At 31.9% G+C, this 23,327-nt stretch overlaps 1 protein-coding gene across 5 annotated transcripts in view; it reads left to right on the top strand.

Moving 5' to 3' along the window:
- The window catches only part of Camsap2 (calmodulin regulated spectrin associated protein family member 2), a 91,041-nt gene that overhangs the window by 50,354 nt on the left and 17,360 nt on the right, over positions 1-23,327 (top strand). For all 5 annotated transcript variants that reach the window (XM_071600195.1, XM_027945686.3, XM_071600194.1 and 2 more), the window contains 5 exons: positions 38-199; positions 3,384-3,467; positions 12,465-12,606; positions 12,868-13,007; positions 21,211-21,304. In XM_071600195.1, the coding sequence (XP_071456296.1) occupies positions 38-199; positions 3,384-3,467; positions 12,465-12,606; positions 12,868-13,007; positions 21,211-21,304 (622 nt within the window). The remainder of the gene's footprint in view (positions 1-37; positions 200-3,383; positions 3,468-12,464; positions 12,607-12,867; positions 13,008-21,210; positions 21,305-23,327) is intronic.

Genomic DNA, 23,327 nt, shown 5'->3' with positions numbered 1-23,327 from the left:
TATAATTTTTAAACTATTTGTTCTTTTGTGTTTACAGAGTGCACATTTGGCCATGATAGATACCTTAATGATGGCTTATACTGTAGAAATGGTCAGTATAGAAAAAGTAATTGCATGTGCTCAACAGTATTCAGCATTTTTTCAAGCCACAGATCTACCCTATGATATTGAAGATGCTGTTATGTACTGGATAAATAAGGTAGGATTATATTTGTTTGAGTAACAATTAGTCTAATAACCAGAAAAAGTGAAATCTTAAATTATACATTCCCATTCCATTACTTTTTGTTTTAAATCAAAGTGAAAGCTGAAGATGTGCAGTTTACTTAAAAAAAAATTACAAAGCTAAAATAATAAAAATAGATGTTTTAATATTCAGCAGTATCTATAACTGCATTTAATGATTAATCTAGTTCATAAGACATTATTACAAAATTCAAACAATTCAGGATGGAAAATATACACAGTGAGTATTCAGTAGGAATACTGGAATTAAATAACTTTCATACATGTCTGATTAGGGGGATAGGTTATCAAGTTGCACAGAATCATATTGATTGTGGATTCTTTTTCTTGGAATTTTTTATGGACCTGTAGTTGTGCATTGAAGATGTTTAAGTCATCAATTTATCACTCCCTTTGTCAATTTGAATAGTTAATTCCTCTTGATCTACTTTTTATTTACAACTATCACCATAGAGAAATTTAAGCCTGATTTGTGGACAAACACTGAACAGATTTAAAAATAAGTTTTATATTCTGGTGTCCTTCCCTGAATGTTTATATGTGGTTTGTCATAAGAAGCTTAATTTTAAAATGATCATATCTATCATCATTATCCATAATATCTGTACCAATATAGAAGACCCATTTAATATTCTGCCCCTGAAATTCTCTTATTTATTCATCTTCAGTGATATTTTTCTCCATTCCTCAGCTTTAGAGAAAGAATGCTTTCTCTAATCCTCAGACTTTCAATTAAGTTAAAACCACTTGATTCAACCTGAATCTCAGTGTATATTTTTTCCTTGTTCTAGTCTACCAACCCTTACTTCATTATTTATTCCCATTATGACTATACCCTTGCCTCTCAAATTTGGTATATCTCCTTCTGATCTTATTTTTGTCTCAGCCTAATTTAATCCCCCCACCCCCATAACTTGTCCACGAGTATAAAAGAAATTTGTTGTAGAAAACTAGGAGTATTTAGGGCTAAAATAATTATCAGCATAAGTGACTAAAATGAATTTAAACTTAAAAATAAAACAGCAAAATCACAGAAGATAAGATTATGTTAAGTCATTAAATCATGCAAAGGAACACATAATTTGGAAGTTTATATTACTCAGTCCTGCCTCTCTTTCAATCTCATCTTGTAAGCCCTTTGAGTTCACTACATTCTAGTCATATTTTTCTTCATTCAGTTATTCAGACACACCATGTATTTTTCCTACCACAGGGCCTTTGCTTGTGTTTCTTATTCTCTATATAGAATACTCTTTCTTCTAATGTTTTGTAGCTCACTAGCTTTTCCTCTTTAGGTCTTAACTCGAAGTTATCCTTTGAGGAGGCTTAGTCTGTTCTGGCTGCTCTAACAAAATACTTTAGATTGGGCAATTTACAAACTACAGAAATTAACTTCTTATAATTCTGGGAGTTGGGAAATTCAAGATCAAGATTCCAGGAAATTCAGTGTCCTGTGAGGGCTTGCTCTCTTCTTCAGAGGTAGTGGCTTCTTAAAAGGGACAGGATTCTTCCTTCAGCCTCTTTTATAAAGGCTCTAATCCTGTTTATGAGGGTAAGGCCTTATGACTTAATCTCTTCTCAGAAGGTTCCACTTTTTACTACTACCACACTAAGTGTTAATTTTCAGCATAAGAATTTGGTGGTGGACCTTCAAACCACAGCAGAGGCCTTCTCTGATGCAACCACCTTTTCTAAAAGAGGTTTTCCTGCTTCTGTTATTTTCTGCTTACTTTTTGTTCATTTATAGCATTTATTACCTTTCTTCTTCTTCTTCTTCTTCTTCTTCTTCCTCCTTCTTCCTCCTTCTTCTTCCTTCTTCTTCCTTCTTCCTTCTTTTTTTTGACCCTGCCTTCCTTGCTTTATGAGGATAAGGACGAATTTAGCTTTGTATTCTATTTTATCCCTAACCAGTTAGTACAGTGTCTGGCATATAACCAACATTTAGAATTATCTATTGTATGTGAAAATAAATAAATACATGAGTAGTGGTTTAAAATGTTAATTTGTGACTGGTTTGCTTTTTGGACAGAATTGGATAAAAAAATCTAAAAATAATGAAAATAATCTACAAACTGACAGATTAATTATAACTACTTGTCAGTGAATTATAAAGCATTTCTTTTTAAACTTAAAATAATAATAATAATAATAATAATAATCCTTGTCAGGTTTTAGTCCTGTCTTCTTCTTCACCCCTCATTGGTTAATAGTCCAAAATGCTTAAAGATGCATGGGAGCTATAAAGCTGCCTTATACACATACATTATCAAAGCAGAAAATATTAGTGATTTTGGCACCATGTCAGACTGTTCCACCTAGATATGATTGTTAAAATTAATTAGAAAAATTTTCTAGTACAGAGCTGAGTTCAAAGAAAGAAAAGACAGTTCCCAGGAACCAGAAACAAAGTGGGGACTGAAAGTTTGGTAGCCAATGTCATTAATATTTTCTAGCGTGCTGTTTTTAAAGTTTTATATATTGCTACCAAAGTGACCTTAAAAATCATTAATTGGAAATCCAGAATTATCTAAAGTAAATTCAAGAAATAATTTATTCACTAGACATACTATGGCTTTATGTTTTAGGATTATGGGCTACTTTAGTAATTTGATGTGTTAAATGAGGCCTTCTCCCCAGAAAGTTCTTAAACGCAAAAGTTTGTGTTTTAACTTGGCTTTATGACTGCACTGAAACTTACCCATGACCCTATGAAGGACATGTTTGTAAAATCACAGCTTAAGAACTCGATATATAATGTTTTCTATTGATAATAAAAACATTTAATTTTAATGATCATAATATAATATTCATTTCCTAGTTGTAAAACAGATTGTAAACTTTTTGTTTTAAAAATGTAAGCAACTTAAGCATTAAAATCAACATTTTCAATTACCTTTTCTTTCTAGTTTCTAGCATTAGTACTTGCTCAACAAAGTATTTGACAGATTAATTAATAAATCTCAGAATATCAAATAAAACCACCTGTAAGATTTTTTTTATGGTTGTGAAAATGAAATTTTCTTCATTTGAATGGTACTCATATTTGACACTAGGAATCCGACCATAGGCATTGTAAGGTACATGTTATTTTATTGTTATATTTGAATATAAATTCAAATTACTGTTTTTATATTAAGGTAAATGAACATTTGAAAGACATAATGGAACAAGAACAAAAACTGAAAGAACATCACACAGTTGAAACTCCTGGAGGTCAAAAGGTATAATTTCAATAAAAAAAGTGTTTTGTGTGATACTCTGTATTATGTCTTTGGTGTGTTTGTTGACATATGTGCTGTTGTAGGAATTATTAATAGTAACGTTATTAAGTATTTTTAGTACTGTTAAATATACCTTAGGAACCCATGCCAGTAGATTCATGTAATGAAGTTTAACTGGATAGTGTCTGTGAAAAAATTGTTGATGACTAGTTCCTAATTTTTGAGGTTCTTCTGGCAAAAATAACAAGAGAACAATTTTAAATGTATTAACCTTTATAATGATTTGCTGTGAGATTAACCTTCAAAACAATATTCCTGGAATTTCAAGTTGAGCAATATGATTTTTTTCTGTAAAGAATCATTAGCATAGATTCATTATTTAAAAATTCTTAAGTAAACTTCTAAAATTTTCTTGTTTGAAAACTGAATTGTTTTTTGTGCACAGCATTTTCAAGTATACTGTAGTAAGTGTGCTTTAAACATGTATAATACTAGAACTGAGATATAAGAAATTGTAAATATTCAGAGGCCCTGTTTTCTATTTGAATTATTTAGGTCTTCTCATTACAGTCCTTTTATTCATTTTGAGCTTTTCTTATTGGTCATTGGTACCGACCTAAAGAGTAAACAAAGGAAAGGAAACTTTTATCTGTTACCAAATTCAATAGAAAAATTTAGTGGAGCACCACCTAAATTTTTAATATAATGTTTTGGGATCACAGTGATTTACCCCATCTAACTTACTGACTAGTTTCTGAAAATGTGCTCGCTGCCTTCTTCATGTTAACTTTGTTGAAGTCCTTTCCCCTAAAGGAGTTCTTCTTTTTTCCTCTAGATTACATATTTCATTTTCCTGCCTTTGTTCAACTTCTATCCCTGTCTCTTTCTTCTCAAATCCCCAAGTCTTTAACCATTAGTTTCCCTCCCTTCTTTTTTTCATAAAGTAGGAGTTCAAACCTTTGCCTTGGAGTTGTATAGAATTCTGCCCCTCAATTTTGTTCCTAGCTCTTAGGTATAAGGCTAAGGTGGTGTCATTCTAAATTTTAACACTAATGAAATTTTTCCATAGAAATCTTATTTACTATATATAATAGTTAACTTCTGATCTATTATACATACATTAAAAACAAATGAGAATTTTATATGCTGACATAGGTAGGACCAAGTAAACATTATCTCTGTGGAAAAAAATGGCATTTGTATTTCAAACAACCAGGTTGAATAACCTTTAAGAAAAACTATGCAATCTAGATACTACTTGTATTACATTGTTTTGACTTTTTCATGGCACTTAACCCCATGCAGTTGTACATATTAACCATATAATATACATATTAATATACTTGTTGAATAAGTGAGTGAGCAAACAAATAACAAGAGTGTTATTCATTTTTAAATATTTGGATTAGTACACATTTTTATGTTAGCACATACACAGCATTTAAACCTTCATATTTCAAATAAGTTTTACCTTTTTTTCCATTATTAAGATCTTTGTGAAAATAAGTGTTATTTTCACATAGTCCTACTGCATATACGGGTTATTATTATGAAGGAAAACAATGTCACAGAATAAACTAGAGAAAGAAATCTTGCTCTGTTACCTAACAGTGGAACTTTTTGGAATTTGAGCTACTTACTAATTAATGTCCTGTGGAATTAGTGTTCTTTGGAGCATACTTGGAAAGCATTGGTTTGTAACCTATAACTTTAGTACTTGATAGAATCCTTTTCCTAAGATTTTGTTCTGTGATTACACATCTATCCTTGTGTGGGCTTCTTTGATCAGGGCTAATGCATTTTCTTTTTTTATACTTATTTTTTATACCTTTTCTCTTGTGTAACAATTTTCTTGCTCTTATGGGAAAAATAATACCCCAATCTAGAATATGTCCCTATTTAGTTCTCAACTCATGTAGTATAGTTAACTAAGGAATTTGGCTTTTTAAACATTTTTCAGAAATGTCACCAGGATTTTAATCTTTGCATAAGAGTGTTATATAACCATTTTTCCAATAGCTTTATATATTGATAATCTTGTGGATTGGAACATAAGACCATACAAAGACTTGAATTGTTATAGACATAACTTTTTAGGAACATTTATTTGGAAATAATTTTAGACTTATAAAAAGTTTCAAGAAGAATTAAAAAAAAAAAAAAGACTAGTGAACTCTTTTCCCAAATTCATCAGTTTGTTTTATTGTTCTTTCTCCACACACATGTGTGCATATACATATTCACATATGTAAATTTTTCTAGAACATTTGAAAGAAGCCTGCATGTATCATGCCCCTTTACTTATTAATAGTTCAATATATATTTCCTAAGAACAAAACTGTTTATTTACATCACCACAGTATAGGTAATTTAATGTCAACATAATACTTAAATGTAACTTACAGTTTATGTTACCATTTCATCAGTGGTACTTCATAATATGTTGTTTCAATTACAAGATCCAGTCTGAGATTATTAATTTAGTATTTACTTGTCATGTCTCCAATGTTTTTTAGACTGAAACAGCTCCTCAGCTTTTCTTTTTCATTCATGGCCTTTACATTTTTGAAGAATACAGGTCATTTTAACAGAATACTCCTTGATTTGTTTTTTTCTGATAATTCCTCATAATTAGATTAAGGATGCGCTTTCCAGTCTGAAGCACTATGTAAATTGTGTAATTCTTGCAGTATTGTATCCAGAAGCACATTATATTCATTTGCCTATATTAAATTATGTTAATTTTTTCTTTTTTATTTATTTCTTACATATATGACAATAGTGGAGTGCATTACATTCATAATTATTTAAATTATGTTAATTTTGATCAATTAAAATATTGTCTTGTTCCTTGACTACATGGTTATTTTTTTCCGTTTGTAAAAATTATTTTAGAGGAGATAATTTGATACTGTAAATACCCTGTTCCTCTTCAGAGTTACCCCCCTCATCTAGATTTAACATTCATTGATGATATCCACCTGAATAAGTTTTACCATAATGGTTAGAAAATGGCAATATTCTATCTCCTTTATTTCTTTTCAATTTATTAGTCAGTATTCTGTTATAAGCAAGAATTGACCCATCTGTTATTTTAACTAATGGATTCTTATTTTTTTTAATGGGTCAAAATCAATTTCTGTTTTTGTGTTTTTATTTTATAAATAAATTTACTTGGGGATAATTTTAGGTTCATAGGGAATTTTCAAAGATGATGTAGCTTTACCTATTTACCCGTAATGTTAACATCTTACATAATTGTGGCTCATTTGTCAACACTGAAAAAGTATCATTGGTACATTGTATTGCCTGCACTATAGACTTTATTTAGATTCCACCAGTTTTCCTATTAATATCCTTTTTAAATATTGGTTACATGTTTTGTACAAATCCCATAATTTGGGTGTGTCTGATATTTTTTACGATTAGATTGGAGTTGCAGGTTTTTTTTTTTTTTAGAATATCACAAATATCAGTCATATTGAGAGTACATGATAGTTACATGATTTATCACTGGTGATGTTAATCTTGATCCCTAAGGTATGTTTGTGAAGTTTCTCTATTATAAAGTTACCATTTTCCAGAGCTGGGGATATAGCTCAGGTGGCAAAGTGCTTGCCTAGCATGCACAAAGCCCTGGATTCAATCCCCAGCACCACAAAAAATAAAATTAAAAAGTTACCATTTTCCCTCTGATACTCTGTTCTTTGGAAATGAATCACTAAATCTGTTCCAACTTGTGGGGAGAGAAGTTCATTCCCTGAATGGTGAGTGAGATTAGTTTTATCTGCATATTCATTTGGATTTCTTCTTAAGGAAGATTTATGTTGATATGCTTATTTTCCTCTATTTATATATATCGGCGTGGACTCATCCATATTTGTTTTATACTTTGAGTTATAATACAGTACTGCATTATTTATTTTGTCACTCACCATTTCCATGTTTTGCCTTTAGGAGATCTTTCAGGTTGGGTATGTCCTATCCTTTTGTTTTTTGAACTCTTCATTACTTTTTGGCACTACAGGATGTTCCATCTTGTTTTGCCTTGCCTCAGCCCTAGAATCGACAGTATTTTTTTTTTTTTTTTGATGCCTAAATTGTCTCATATTTGGCCAGTGGGAGCCCCTTCAAACTGAATCCTATACCCTTTGTCCTTCCTAACTTCCTGGCTTTACAAGATGTTTAAAGCACATTTTGTAGCTTCCTTACCATATCTCTGGAATCAGACAGTTCTCCAAGAAGTCCTGATTCCTTTGGAGAACAGTATTTATAAACTATAAAATCTGGGCACTAAGCTTCTCATTACTAGTGGAGTGCCATTACTTCCAGGCTGTTTCAGCAGAGAGCTCAGAAATAAACTTAAAAATATGTGATCATGAGCTCATATTTAAACTTCTGATTCCAGTTCAATTTTACAGAGTTCTTTTTTCTTTCTTTCCCCTATTCCATATCTGACTTTCCCTTCCACAATGAGAATTCAGACTTCCAACATCAATATATTTTTACTTTTTGCTTGATCCATTACAACTGCTACAAAAAATCTGGACTTGCCAGATTAGTCCCTGCCATACACAGAGACTTAATAAAAGTTTTTACCTATATTACCTGTGGTTTTTGAAAACCCTTGTTTCTCACAACTACTTTTACATCTTAAAACAGGACTCAGGGTTGCAGTTTTACCAGTACCTTCCTATGAACTAAAGAAGGGGATTATTGCTGGTCATTTCAGAAATGCAGTTGCTCTTCAGCAAGGAAATTGTGTTATATATTTGAACTTTTGAAGCCTGTGTATATAAGCATGTATAGAATAAATATTTGTTCTTCTAGGACATTATTTGTTTTGGTCATTTTTACTTCAATTGGCCAATCTATATGGTTTTCCTTTTTTCCCTAATAGGATGCTACTACCAATTTAGACCAATGAAGAGTTAGAAGAAAGGCCAAAACAGTTTGAATTAGTGAAAAAATCTAATTAAATATTTTATAAGAAATTTGGAGTAACTTAAACCATTATATCTGAAACTTTTACATACCTGCTATTGGGAATAGTCCACAGTAATTTCTTACTACTAGTTTCTATGCAATGGATTCTTCTAGTCTAAAAACAACAAAAGATTGGGAACCTTGACACATTTTCAGTGGCTTCCTGCTCTTTGATCCTGTTCTTATACTTTTTGAGGCTATTATAACTGCAACTGCCAAAAATTTTCTGTTAAATGGGAGATTAACATATGTGTAAGATTAACATACATGCAACACAGTCAGTAGGGTCATTCTTCCAGTGCTGTAAGAAGAATCTAAGGAAATGTTATCTATTTGTGAGGGCTGATTTGAAGATCTAGCCCTAGAATTGTTTTGCTTACCTTATATGATATAGATTTATTTATTTTTATTTTCAGTATGACATGTGATTCCCAAACTCAGAAATAAAATTCTTTTTTTTTCAAAATAATGCAGCAAGCATATCCTGAGTATCCAAAAATGAATTTCTATACATGTGAGAAGAAGGTGGTAGTCTTTATTATTAGGAACCTTTATCTTCTTAATTGAAGTAATTAACTAGCATGTGAAAAAATGTTCTGCGAATTATAAACTTGGAACTCCGCTATCAGAAACTCTACTATAATTTGTTAATTGAAAATAATTCTGATGAATTTTCCCTTTACCTTTTGCTTTCACCCTTTTTCTGCTGCTTCCTCTGAAGTCTCCTTCCAAATGGTTTTGGAAACTGGTTCCAGTAAGTTTGCCCAGCTACTTCAATTTGCTTTCCAGAATTGGAGTTGTAGAATGATATTGTTAATATCTTGCTGGTATAATCATTTCATATAGTTCTGTTAGTGACTGAGATTTGGCTTTAAGATATTTGATCATGAGGCTGGACGAATAGCCCAGCTGATAGAGTGCTTGCCTTGCGTATACAAGGCTATGGGTTCAATCCCCAGCACCAAAAAAAGATATTTGATCATACTGTAAAATGGAAAGATGGTAGATCTAGCCAAAATTTAGATTAGAAATTTTTAAAATAATTTAAAGAGCATCCTTTTGCTAATCTTTATCAGTATTCGCATTCAGTAAGTAAGTAAAACCAATACAAAAACAACTAATAGATGTAGAGTGTTATGAATTTTAAGTAAATTTGAATTGCTTGTATAAATTGTATTTTTAAAGTATCTTTTTGACAGAGTCATTTTCTGTTAAGCCTGAATTATAGAGGACAATCTTTTGTGTGATGAGAAAGTAAAAAGTTCTCTGTGTCCTCAACAGTATTGGACCTAATCTATATTGAATTCTGATTTGACTTGAAGAATTGATATTTCAGGATTAAGTCTGAGGGTTATACCAACAAGAATAAAAATATAATTTAGAAATATATCATAATGTTGACATAGAAAATGTGGTTCTCCTTTTAAATACCAAGTTTTGTTTGTAGAAAGAATAGGAAATAGTTTCATTCAGTGAATTTTACAAAGCATAGAGTATGTTCAAGTATAAAAGGCTGGATGATTTTCTTGAACTCTAGGCAAACTGAGAGTTGTGCATAACCTCAAGAATTAAAAGTTGGTTTACCTTTTGTCTCTCCAAGAATATAATCCTGACACAACTCATAATTTTCTGATTGTCTAGTCTAAATCATAGACATTTATTTCTAACACCATATGAAGCTGCGCATGTGTGTTAAGCTGTATATACACACACATACATGCACACATAAACACAAACACACACACACCTTGTCCAAAAGTACTGCTTGGCAAAGGAAACAGACTAAATCACACAATTCATTTCTTTTTTCCATGACCCTTGGTAATGGGTTCATTTCAATTCAGATTATAGGCTGAAAGCAATTTAATCCTAGAAAAGATCTGGGAAGTTTGGGACTGAGTCCAGTCCAATTTAGAGGATGTCTGAGAGGCAAACTGTTTTGATTCCAGCTAACCAAGAAAAGAGGGTAAAGATCTGGAACAGTGCTTACTAAAGGTAAGAAAGGTAACTTAAAGCTAGAAGATGCTATCGATTGAGCAGACATGGTAGCCCACACCTGTAATCCCAACAACCCAGAAGCCTGAGATAGAAATATTGCCAAGTTTGAGGCCAGTCTCAGCAATTTAGTGAGACCCTATCTCAAAATAAAAAAGGACTGGGGAAGGAGTATTGGAGCACCCCTGGGTTCAATCCCCAGTTCCAAAAATAAATAAATCAATAAATAAAATGCTACTGTTGATTTCTTTTTTCTCATTCCTTTTTTTTTTTTCTTTCCTGTCCCTCTAACTTCTCTCCTCTCCTCTTTTCATGGTTGATTTTTAAACTGTCTCCTAGCAACAAAGTGAGGAAGTTTTCTAAGGATTATGTAAAAATCAGTAATGAAAGAATCTATATAGTTCATGTAAGTAATTGTGTTCTGAATATAGGTATTCTAGTTAGGAATATACCATTGACTGTAGATGTCTAGCTTTCACTGATCAATAAGAATAAATTCTTCCAAAAATCTTCAAGAGGATAATATGTTCCATGAATCTTGTCCTTGGGTAGCCAGTGAGAGAGAAGCAGAAATAAATATCTCTTTCTTCATTAATGTATGTTTTTCTGAGGGATGTCATTCAAAACATGTAATTTTACCACAAATAGTTAAATGTTCTTTTCAATAAATTTTTCTATTTTATTCTTACAAAAATATTTCTCATAATTACATTTTAATTATAAAATATAGTGATGGCAGTTTAAATGCAAATAAAAATAAAATTAGTCTCGATTACCTCTTTTAAAATGACTATTTAAACACCTATATAAATTTTGCTAATAAAATAATATTCACCATCACTAAATCTTGAACACTCTATTTCTCGGCTTTAGGAGAGCTACTAGCTACTAACAGCTAACTTTATTGATTGCTCTGTGTGCCCAGCAGTGTGCACAGCCCTTTATGTCCATCATCTTATTTAATCCTCCAGTGGTTCTGTGAAGTAGGTCCTGTTATTATCCCCATTTCACAGATGGGGAAAATGAGAAAATAGAGTTTTAAGTAACTTGTTTAAGATCACATAGCTAATAAGTGGCAGAACCAGGATCTGAACCCAGGTAATCTGACTCAATCATTGTTCCCTTAACCAGTTATACAGCATGTTTCCTCTTTCAAGAGCTCTCCTAAAAACTTATATCCATCCACACCAAACAGTCTTTAGAAAACTTAAAGTCTTCTGTTTTTGAGGGGGAGCACCCTTATGCTTGATTTATATATTGGTTAATGTTACCTGGATTGGGAGTTTTTTGTTTCAGAGTTGTTATCACTTTATTTGTATTATTTCTCCATTGAAATGATGAACCAGAAGAGTATCTTGGTGCTTTGATAACTATTCTTCAAAGTTGCGTTTCTTATCTCCATATTTCTCTTAAGAATAGTATATTCTTTTACCTGCTCCTTTTTGATAACTCTAGTAACTCTCTCTGCTCAAATAATACTTTTTGCTCTTCCCATTTAAGAACTTTTAAGGGCTGGAGATGTAGCTCAGTGGCAGTGTTTGCCTAGCATGCATGAATCCCTGAGCTCAGTCCTTAGCACCACAAAAACAAAAAACAAAAAGAACTTCTGGCCTTTCTGTGTAAGAACTTTCAGTCTAAAGTAAGTCTTAGTATTAAAGTAAATGAACTTTGTGATCTACAAATGAACAGAATTGGTGATTTGGGTATAAAGTGTCCAAATATGTTTTGTGATGCTTTTTAAGTATTTAACCTAAGTGTCATTTCATGTGAATTAGTAATATAGTGTTATATTAAATATTTAACTTTGAAATTATACTATTATTGCTGTGTATTTAACTGGTAATATCTGGTATTATTTAGAAAAGAAGGATATTGGTGAATAGTTAATCACTTCTCTTGGTTTATATATTACTATTTGATATGTTAGAATTTTCAATTCTGATTTTTTTTTCCTGTATGTTGCTTAGTACTTGTTTATTTTTATCTCCCTCTTTTCTATGTATATATATATTGTAGGCTCGTTATAGGAAAGAGCAAACATTGCTTAAGCAACTGCCTTGCATTCCATTGGTAGAAAATTTGCTGAAGGATGGTACAGATGGCTGTGCGTTAGCTGCCCTTATTCATTTTTACTGTCCTGGTGTTGTCAGATTAGAGGGTAAGTGTTCTAGTGAAATATTTTTATATAGATAGTAACAAATATTTAACATAATATTTAATAAGTATTGAAGGCTTAAAAAAAAAGAACACTTACATATAACCCTGGGGAAGAGAGTGGAGAACTTTCTGTGTAATGATCACTTTATCTGTAAATGTGTATTAAAGAGATTCTATATATTTGTGTATTTGAACTGTCACTAATTATGGAATGTTCATCAAATTAATCCAAAGTCATTACCTTGCTTTTTTTCTATTTAAGATATTTGTTTGAAAGAAACTATGTCTTTGGCTGATAGTCTATATAACCTGCAGCTGATTCAAGAATTTTGCCAAGAATACTTGAACCAGTGTTGCCATTTCACCCTGGAAGATATGCTATATGCTGCTTCATCCATAAAAGTAAGTTAAATTATTCTCTTTGCTTTTTTAAAGTTTGTATAAGAGGAACATACAAGATATATAAATGGCCTTGTTACTTTAAGCTTATAGTTTAACTGTATCAATCAAGAACTTTTGAAAAAAATAGTTTGATTTTTCTTCTTATATTTTTTAAATATTTATTTAAATATATTAATAGCTACAGATTTCTTTTACAATGCAAAGCTAGACAAAGTCATGTATAAAATTGATCTGTAGCCTTAATGTTAACAGAATAGAACATGAGCCATTAATATTTCTAAACATAGATGGTAATAAAAAGTGAGATTCTTCCTTTAAAAATAATGAAGGATTTTTTTCTTCAAGAATTTTAATTAAAAAAATATAGAAAAATAAGGTCATATACTATTTAATTTTCACTTTGCATAAATATGTAGTATAGTTATATAAAATGGTATCTGCATGTTTCTATATATGTAATGAGCATGAAATTGAAATTTAGTTTATTATCACTAGGTCATATGAATAGTTATTTAGTTATCAAAATATTAAAAATTTATCACCTTTATTGTTTTTCCATCAGTGTTTGCGTTCAGTTTTCATTAAAAGAATGATAAAATTTTATTTAAATTAGTGATGTTTCATTGATTGTAAGTCAAATATATTTTATTTCCATTGATATTAAATGTTAAGGATAATAAACATGATTAGAGTTTTGAAAACTGCATTTTGTTCCGAATTTTGAAAATTGGGTTGTTATAAGTACTGTATTTTTAATACTTTAAGGTTTCTTATTTAGAGATTATTTTAGTAGTATATTTTATGTGAGTCATTAATATAAATTCAGAAATTGTAAATGTTGTATAATTGATTCATACACACAGTTTTATAAAACCTTGAACTTTAATATTGTAGTATAATTACGTATATAAGAACTTTATAGGTTTTTTTCAATTCCTAAAGAAAAAAAGTATTTAAAATAGTAATTTATTTGTGCCGAGCTCTGTGTTGCATGCTTATAATCCCATGCTCCAGAAGCTTAGACAGGAGGATCATGAGTTCAAAGCCAGCCTCAACAACTTAGCGAGGCACTAAGCAACTTAGTGAGACCCTGTCTCTAAATAAAGTACAGAATAGGGCTGGGGATGTGGCTCAGTGGTTGAGTGCCCCTGAGTTCAATTCTCAGTACAAAAAAAAAAAAAAAAAAAAAAAAGTAATTTATTTGAAGTTTAGAGTTCATTTATATTACATACATGATGGGAGTCACATGTTATAAACACAGATAGCCCCCATGGATATAATTTACATTTCTAGGAAATGATTCAAAAGCAGATTATGAAAATGAGTAGGGCCATCTATTACTTTTGAGAACTTTAGGATTTGTTTGCATCTGCTCTTAACAAGTGTAACATGAATATTCTTAGAACAAGAGCTCTAATTAAGACATTGTCTGTGCCAGGTATGATAGCACATGCCTGTAATCCCAGCAGCTCAGGGGGCTAAGATAGGAGAATTGCGGGTTCAAAGCCAATCTCAGCACTTTACAAGACCCTAATCAACTTGGTGAGACCTTGTCTCAAAATAAAAAAACATGAAGGGCTACACACATTAAGAAAATGAAAAGAGAAAGGGTGTCATGGTGCCCTCCTGTAATCCCAGCTACTCGTGAGGTTGAGGAAGGAGGATTGCAAGTTCAAGACTAGCTTTGGTAACTTAATAAGGTCCTGTCTTTAAAGAAAAGAGAAAAAGTGTTGAGGATGAAGCTCAGTGGTAAAGTGTCCCGTGGTTCAGTCCCTAGTCTGTCTGTCTGTCTCTCTCTCTCTCTCTCTCTCACACACACACACACACACACACACACACACACATATACAGCATTGTCACAAAAATGTAATATGGAAAGGCACTGTACTGGGGTATTCATTCATTTATTCACTCAACAAATATTTATTGAATCTTCAGTTTTCAGGATAAAGCAGTGAACAAAACAGTTCTGCCTCTCTGCCATCCCAAATAAAATTGCCCTAATGGTGTCTACAGTCCTGAAAGATTTCCATTGGCTTAGCAGAAGAGACATGTTGGTAAACAAATAGGGACAATTCTATGCTGAAAGAGATAAAGGAACCCAGTATAGTGGGAGTAGAGAGAAGGAGGAGATCACTTAGCATTCAGCAGGATTATGGAAAATGTCAAGAAGGAAGGGATCCTTCAGATCTCACAACAAAACCCAAAATGGGAAAGAAAGGGGAGGAAATATTGTCTGGAAATAAACCTTTTAAAATGCCATTGTATTTGCCCCTTATTTTAGAATATGCACTGCGTATTGGTGTTAGGCCATTCCTTACTGCTGCCCCTTCAAGAAGTATTATATCTAGTGACTAGTAGTGTGATTAGTAGGTGGTCATTTTTAAGGACAGTTTGTCATTATCTAACCTGATTTAACATGTTTAGAAAATACAAGTCCTTGTGTTTGATCCTGAGCACAGCAAAAAAAAAATGAAAAGCAGAAGGCTATATAAGGATTGTTCATGGTGGTAAAAAGTTGTAAATTATCCTTATTACTAAAGTTATAATTTTAAATGTTTTGTAGTATAACTGAACTGTTTAAAGGAAGGAAGTAGAGATATTTCTGCTAAGGTAGAAAGGTATCTAAGACATTATGTATTGAAGAAAGCTTTTTCTTTTCTTTTTTTTTTTTTTTTTTGGTGGTGTTGCTGGGGATTGAATCCAGGACCAGTAAACCACATCCCCAGCCCCGAGATTTTTTTTCTATGTATATGCAAAGATATACATATATAGTCTACCCTCTGGATCTGTGGGTTTCACTTCTGTGAATTCAACCAACCACAGATGGAAAATATTCAAAACAAATTGTGTTTATACTGAACATGTATAGACTTTTTCATATTATTATTCTGTAAACAATTCAGTATAATAACAGTTTATATAGCATTTAAACTGTATTAGATATCTTAAGTAATCTACTGGTGATTTAAAGTTTTGTGTACGTTGTACACAAATGATACACTATTTTACCTAAGGGACTTGAGCATCTACAGACTTTGGTAATAGTGGGGATCCTGGTGCCACACCCTTTTCCTTTCCCACCCTGGTAGATACTGAGGAGAACATCATAGATGCACAGAGGAAGGTCTGTAGAAGGCTACAAACAAAATAATAGTGATTTCTCTGAGTGTGGTATTAGGATATGGGGGGTGGTTAAGGCATAATTTACCTTTTATTCTATATGATCTAAATTTTGTATTTTTTACATCATTTTAATATATAGCTATATCCGACATTCTAATAACTAAAAGAAGAAAAGAAGCTTTTAAATGAAATTAATGTAGTATCATTGATGGAATAGGGTGACAGATTTATTGCCATTTAATCATGATAAATTTATAACAAAATAATCTTCATGAACTTTGATTACTGGGAACATTATTGAGCTCTTAAGCAGTGTTTTTCCAAAAGATAAAGTCAGCTTTCAGCTAACTGTATAAGTAGAGTGGAACATAGCACCAATACTTACAAAGTATTTTATATTTTGGCTTTAGAAAGTATACTGTAAAGATCAGTATAAAGGGAAAATATATATATATATTACAGTAGTTTTACTACCTGAGATACCTCAGTCAATGTTTGGATCCTGTGCTGACTAGTCTTTTGGTGTGCATATATTTATTCATTTATGTTTGGTCAATAGATATTTATTGAGTATCTGTTATATCGTAGGCAGTGTTGTAAACAACTGACCATGTAATGATAAGCACAGACTTTGTCTGGCAAAACCTTGTAGTCTGGTAGGTAAGATGAGAAACCCTGAAGAATATGGTACTAGATAAATCTGGAGAAATGAAAAAGGAGACCCAATCAAGTAACCTTCTGTAGGCAATACAAAGTTTCTCTTTTATCTCTAGAGCAATGGAAGGATGGGTAGGGGTTGCATTTTGAAAAACTTGTTCTTAATAAGCCATAGAAAAAACTTTGTGTTCTAAAGAAGAATCAGCATCATTATGATAAAGATGGAGAGCAGTTTGAATCAGAGTTTTTATAATGAAGATGGCAAGAATTGGATAGATTGCAGAAATATGTAGGATGTAGGATCTGCAGGTTTGATGATGAGTTGGATACGAGGAGGGAGAGAGAAGGAGGTGTTAAGAATGACTGTAGGTTTCTGATTTGCTGAAATAAATACTGGAACACTGGTACCATTAAATGAGACAGGACTGGACTAAGAGCATATTTATGGGGAAAATGACTATTAACACTTTTGGACTTTAGTGCCTTTGAAATATCCCAAAGAAAATGCTTGATAATCCAGTGTTATATAAGTATAGTCAATACATTTGAGAGCCATTTGGTTATGTGGTCCATAGGCATTATCAGCATGTCAAAGAGGGGGAAAATGAAGAATATCAGATACTGCTGAGAGGTTATATGAAAATATGATTTAGTAACATATTTAAGTCATTGGTGACTTGAACAAATGCTGTTTTGGAGAAATGTGGCTCAGTGCCAAACTGGAATGGATGAGGCAATAGTAAGGGATGGAATGGAGAGTGTCCGTGTAGACCCAACCCACTCTTAGGTAGATTTGTGAAAAGGTAAGAAGGTAGATGGGGAGAAATGGGAGAATGATGGTTTACTAAGGAAGGTTTTATTTTCTTTTGTTTTTTAATAAAGAGAGATTTGAGCATGTTTTTTAATTTGTTTGTTTTGGTACTGGGGATTGAACACAGGATTTCTTTACCACTGATCCTATATACTTAGTGCTTTTAATTTTTTATTTTGAGACAGGGTCCTGCTAAATTGCCCAAGTTGACCTCAAACTTTCCTCTTGCCTCAACCTCCTGAGTTGTAGGGATTACGGACATGGGCTGGCTTTGAGCATGTTTAAAAGTAGCAAAAATTCAGTTGAAAGACAGTATAAATATAAAGGAGAGAGGAATATAATTAAAAACATAAAGTTGGGTGCTGTGGTACATGCCTGTAGGTCCAGCTACTTGGGAGGCTATGGCAGGAAGATAATTTAAGCTCACAAATTCAGGATCAGCCTGAGCAATATAGCAAGACCCCATTAAAAAAAGTTTTTGTTTTCAAGAGCCAGCAACTGTGGTGCACACCTGTAATACCAGCAGCTAGGGATGCTGAGGCAGGAGGTTCAAAGCCAGACTCAGCAACTTAATGAGGCCCTAAGTAACTCTACGAGACCCTGTCTCAAAATAAAATATAAAAAGAGCTGAGGATGTGGCTCAGTGGTTAACCACTTCTGGGTTCAATCCCGGTACCAAAAAAAAAAAACCAAAATAAGGCTCGGGATGTTAAGCACCTCTGGGTTCAATCCCTGGGTACCAAAAACAAAAAGTTTTTTGAGAAAGCAACCAGGGATGAGATCCACTGCACAATCTGTGGAATTATGAACATTCTCATTACTTTTTAAAGAAAAATAGTATGCCTTTACATATAAACATTTGAATATCCTGGGAATTTATGGTGAAAACAAACACTGAGAGTAACTTAAGAAAGCTGCCAAATTCTATTCATCAGTGTGCATTATCCTCCATAATGCTCCAGACTCTCATATTCAGCCACCTATATGTAGGTTCACTTAAGGGTCTGATGAATATCTTAAAGATAATAGTTTATGATTTCTTGCGTTACCTGTTTCCCCCAGTCTTCTCCATTTTGTTAAGTGGCAATATCAATTGCTTCAGAAAAGAAACTCTTGATTCTTTCCTTTCTTTCACATTCTGGATAGGTAAAGAGGTAAATATTTGAGATAAACATTTGAAAGTCACCAACTTAAATATGAGAAACAAAACCAATAGAGCCCATGGTCTAAGGGAAAGTATATGTAGAGCCTTACAGATCATTCATAGTTAGCAGATAAGAGGAAGAAGGCAAGACATTGTAGAACACCTACCTGTATATCCAGTGAAAATTTTTAAAACAAATTTAATATGAAATAAGACCTTACTCATCAAACTTTTAATCAATATAATAATTATAATAATAGTTTCATTAGGTACCAAACACCCCAAATATTTATATTTATATATATTTTGTGTGTGTGTGTGTGTGTATATATATATATATATATATATATTTTTTTTTTTTAAGGTATATTTTAAAAATAACTCTGAAAACACTTTTTTTTTAGTCTTTACATTTCTTTATTGAATCTTTGACACTGTTTTTTATAATCAGGTCAGTGAAGACTATCCATCAAAAAATGGTTTCCCTGAAGGTGTGTGTACATGTGCATATATTTTAAAACAACAACAACAAAAATCCTCATTTTTGCTTTGAAATTTCAAAAGCTATCACAATAGCTCATAAAATCTACCTATATACATAGATGAATTTATACAGATCTATTGAAAACATTACCAGTATTTCTATGACAATGATTAGCTTTACACATTTTAGAACATTCCATGGTAAATATTCCTCTGAAAATATTTATTAAGTACATGAACATCAGGACATACTTCAGTGTAATGTAGCAAACTTTTAGGTGTATAATACTTTACATCTATTGGACTTTCTATGTTTGATTCATCAATTTTAAGCAGCAATATTGTTTTTATTTTTATTATTTTTAAAGATCACTTTATTATGATTTAACAACTAAAAAGAGCTATGTAAAAGCTTAGGACAAGGGGGAAACCATGAATGTGTTAATGCAGTTTTATGAAAAAGGCTCTTTGAAATAACAGTATTGATTGCTCCTTACCATCTAGGAAAAATATGAAATTTTATTACTATTTGTTTGGAAAAAAAATAAGGACACAACATTACATTCTCATTGATTTAATAACTATGATTCGTTGAGCTTATTGATGTTGCAGGAAGTTTGCATTATGACCTTGCTCTATGGATGGCTGGAGAGAGAGAAAACTATCACAGGAGAGGTCACTTATAAGCAGGGAGTCAGAGTCAAAATGGTAATTCAGTATGTCAAGCTCCACTCTTCAAATTTGCTTTACACAGTATTGAGATTTCTAGTTTGTTTGTTTGTTTTTCCAAAATGCATTCCACTACCATGTATAATTAAAAAGAAAAAATTTTAAAAATGAAAGAATAAAAAAAGTCAAAAGGTAAAAATCTACATTATTTAGTGGTCTGATACTTTACACTTTCCAAGGATTTTTTTAAAAAAAACATCAGAAATTTATTAGTTGCTCAAAACATTACATTGATCTTGACATATCATATATCATACATTTGTTTCAAATGGGGTATGAATTCTTATTAATATTATTTTTAAAATACTTTATTTGTAGATGGATACAATTCCTTTTATTTATTTATTTATGTGGTGCTGAGAATTGAACCCAATTCCTCACATGTGCTAGGCAAGTTCTCTGCCACTGAGCCACAACCCCAGCCCCTGAAAACAGATTTTTATATAGTTCTATTTTTAAAAAATTTTCCAAGTATCTCAGATTAAAGTAATTATGTGTACAGCTTTTATGTTATGTATATTTAAAATATAAAGTTGTAGTATAAATGTGTTTTTGAGGAGCCTTTTAATTTCAAGCCATTTAAAAAGTATTTGCATTTTGAAATATAAATAAAAATATTGTTGACTTATCCTTATTAATAACTTATCAAAGTTAAATGGATGCATTAAATTGTATGAATAATGTTTTTTGTACATTTCAAAATTATTAAGGCCTTCCCTTAACAATCTAGAGTTTTGGTGTTATATAGCACCTAGATTACCATTGAGTTTAGCATTGTCAGGCACGTGGAAAACAATATGTTTTAAACTATATGCCTAATTATTTTTCAGGGAAATTTCCAGGACTCTGACTAGAGTAGCTTAATTTTTTTAAAAATTATAACTGCTCTTCAGGATATCAAAAGATTGAATACATATTTGGTTGATTGTGTTCACTTTGGAAGAAAAGTACCTTACATATTAGAGTTCTACACAGCTAGAGATGTTAATACCTGCTAGATAAATTGGACCACCATTCTAGAACCATAAATAAAATCACCAAAGAAGTTTTGAACATTCATAATGTTTACCCACAAGTGCTAATATTTTATTACAGAGTTAATAGCCTATAGTAGAAATTCTTCAGTAGTGAATGAATGAGATTTAAGCCTACATTTAATAGAACAGATTATAATTCTACTTATCATTAATTCATGATCAAGTGTTACTTTATTTAGGGTTTTTTTTTTTAATTTTCTTAACTTCCTTATATAGAGTAATTATTTGGTGTTCATGGCAGAACTCTTCTGGTGGTTTGAAGTTGTGAAGCCATCGTTTGTACAGCCTCGTGTTGTTTGTCCACAAGGAGGTAATCAGTCTTATTTTTTTTACTTCTTTATTCTTAACATAGAAAATGTGGAAAGTTTTTATAACTTCACCTGGTTATTCTTCTAGAAGGAAGCCTGTTATTATTTTAGATTTTAGCTATTAGTCTTGGCAGATTTTGAGTATCCTAATATTTAAAGTCACTAAATCCTGTTTGAGAGACAGATGATTAAGATGGTTAGGAGAGGAGAAGAGAAAATGGAGAACATGACTCTGAATTTGAAGTTTTATGTTATGAAACACTTAGTTTTAATTGTGTCCCCTTTACTTCTCTTTGCATCTATTATTCCTATCCCTACCTTTTATTTCCTATTATAGCTTTAATTTTTGACATTTTACCCAGAATCCACTCACATTATGCCTTGGCTTTAACAAACCTAAAACTTGAATTTGCCTTTCATTAAACCTTTAATAAAAAGGCTTGTGGCCGGGCATGGTGGTGCATGCCTGTAATTCCAGTGACTTGGAGGCTGAGGTAGGAAGATTTAAAGTTCAAAGCCAGCCTCAACAATTTAGTGAGGCCCTCACTCAAAATTAAAAATAAAAAGACAGCTCAGTGGTTAAGTGTTTCTGCATTCAATTCCCAGTGGCCACCCCCCAAAAGGGACTCATGTATGTTTTTAAACTTGGTATGCTTTTTGATTATTACACTATCATGATTTATTGATTGTGCATAATATGAATAAAACTAATCAGAAATAGGGAAGTTACTATAAACATCCCTAGGAATAAAGAACAAAAATTCCTTCTGAATTTTCTCTAAAGCAGAATTTTGCATAGCAAAACAAATTTTCAGTTGATTTTCATTTTAAATCCAGGGAGTTATTTCTACAAGGAAAAAAAAAAAAAAGACCCTAAATGATAGGTTTAGCTCCACTAATGAACTTTTTTCCATCTTAAATTATGGGACAAGTTCTTTCTGCTACCTTTGGCTGCCCTGCCCAACACAAAATAAAATTGTTGTGCATCCCAATTAGTTAGCAGATTTGGCTCTAAATTGTATTTTTATAATCCTGTGGTTATCTCCACCCTTCCAAAAAGGTAAAAGAAGAGAAGGAGAAGGAAGAAGCAAAAAATATTAGCCAGAGGAAAAGCATATCATTCTAGTTGATGGTGAGCTTACCTCACACAGCCAACGCCTGCATCTCATGCAAAAATTTGTGAATACACGATAATGAGTATTTCATCTGTTTTAGTGCCTCTATGTTGTTTAAAGTAGATTCTAAACATTGAGCCATTAGATAACAAAGAATGCCTTTAAAGAAGCTCATATTCTTCCTGAAGGCTATTAGGTAAGGTTACATATCTTTACTAATTATCATAACCAATATTTGGACAGAGTTTTACAATTAACATAAGGTTTTCACCATTATGGCTTATTGTGATTTCATCTGGGAAGCCCTCTACTCAAAATATTAATGGCTGTTGCATTAAATGTCAGAGTCAGAAAGTAAATTGGTTTCCTTCAAAGTTATTTATAAAAATGTAGACTACTGGGCTGGGGATGTGGCTCAAGCTGTAGCACTCTCGCCTGGCATGCGTGTGGCCCGGGTTCGATCCTCAGCACCACATACAAACAAAGATGTCTTGTGCACCGAAAACTAAAAAATAAATAAATGTTAAAAAATTCTCTCTCTCTCTTAAAAAAAAAAATGTAGACTACTTCAGCGGGTCTGATTATTCTCCAGTGAAATTCCATCTTTTATTATTAAAATGCCAGCTACTTCGTAAAAAATAAAGATGGCCATATGTTTCTGAAAATTCTATGAAAGCTTTCGCAAAATTTTCATTTTAAATGTCTGTATTTATTCTGTGGGAGGCCTTTTTCCCCCAATTAGCCTTAATCAAGTAAAATTTAAAGCATCAGAATATTTCAATAAGAGTTTTAAAGAGAATTTGACTCTTTGAAATTTTAAGAAAAAAATAAAAAACTTATAGCATATGCCATGATTTTTATATAAGCAGTAAAGGAAATAGAGAATGAATCGTGATTATTTATTTGTGGC

The sequence above is a fragment of the Marmota flaviventris genome, chromosome 12 (genome assembly GCF_047511675.1).
Source record: "Marmota flaviventris isolate mMarFla1 chromosome 12, mMarFla1.hap1, whole genome shotgun sequence".
Classification (NCBI taxonomy): domain Eukaryota; kingdom Metazoa; phylum Chordata; class Mammalia; order Rodentia; family Sciuridae; genus Marmota; species Marmota flaviventris.
This window is presented reverse-complemented; position numbering and strand designations above follow the sequence as displayed.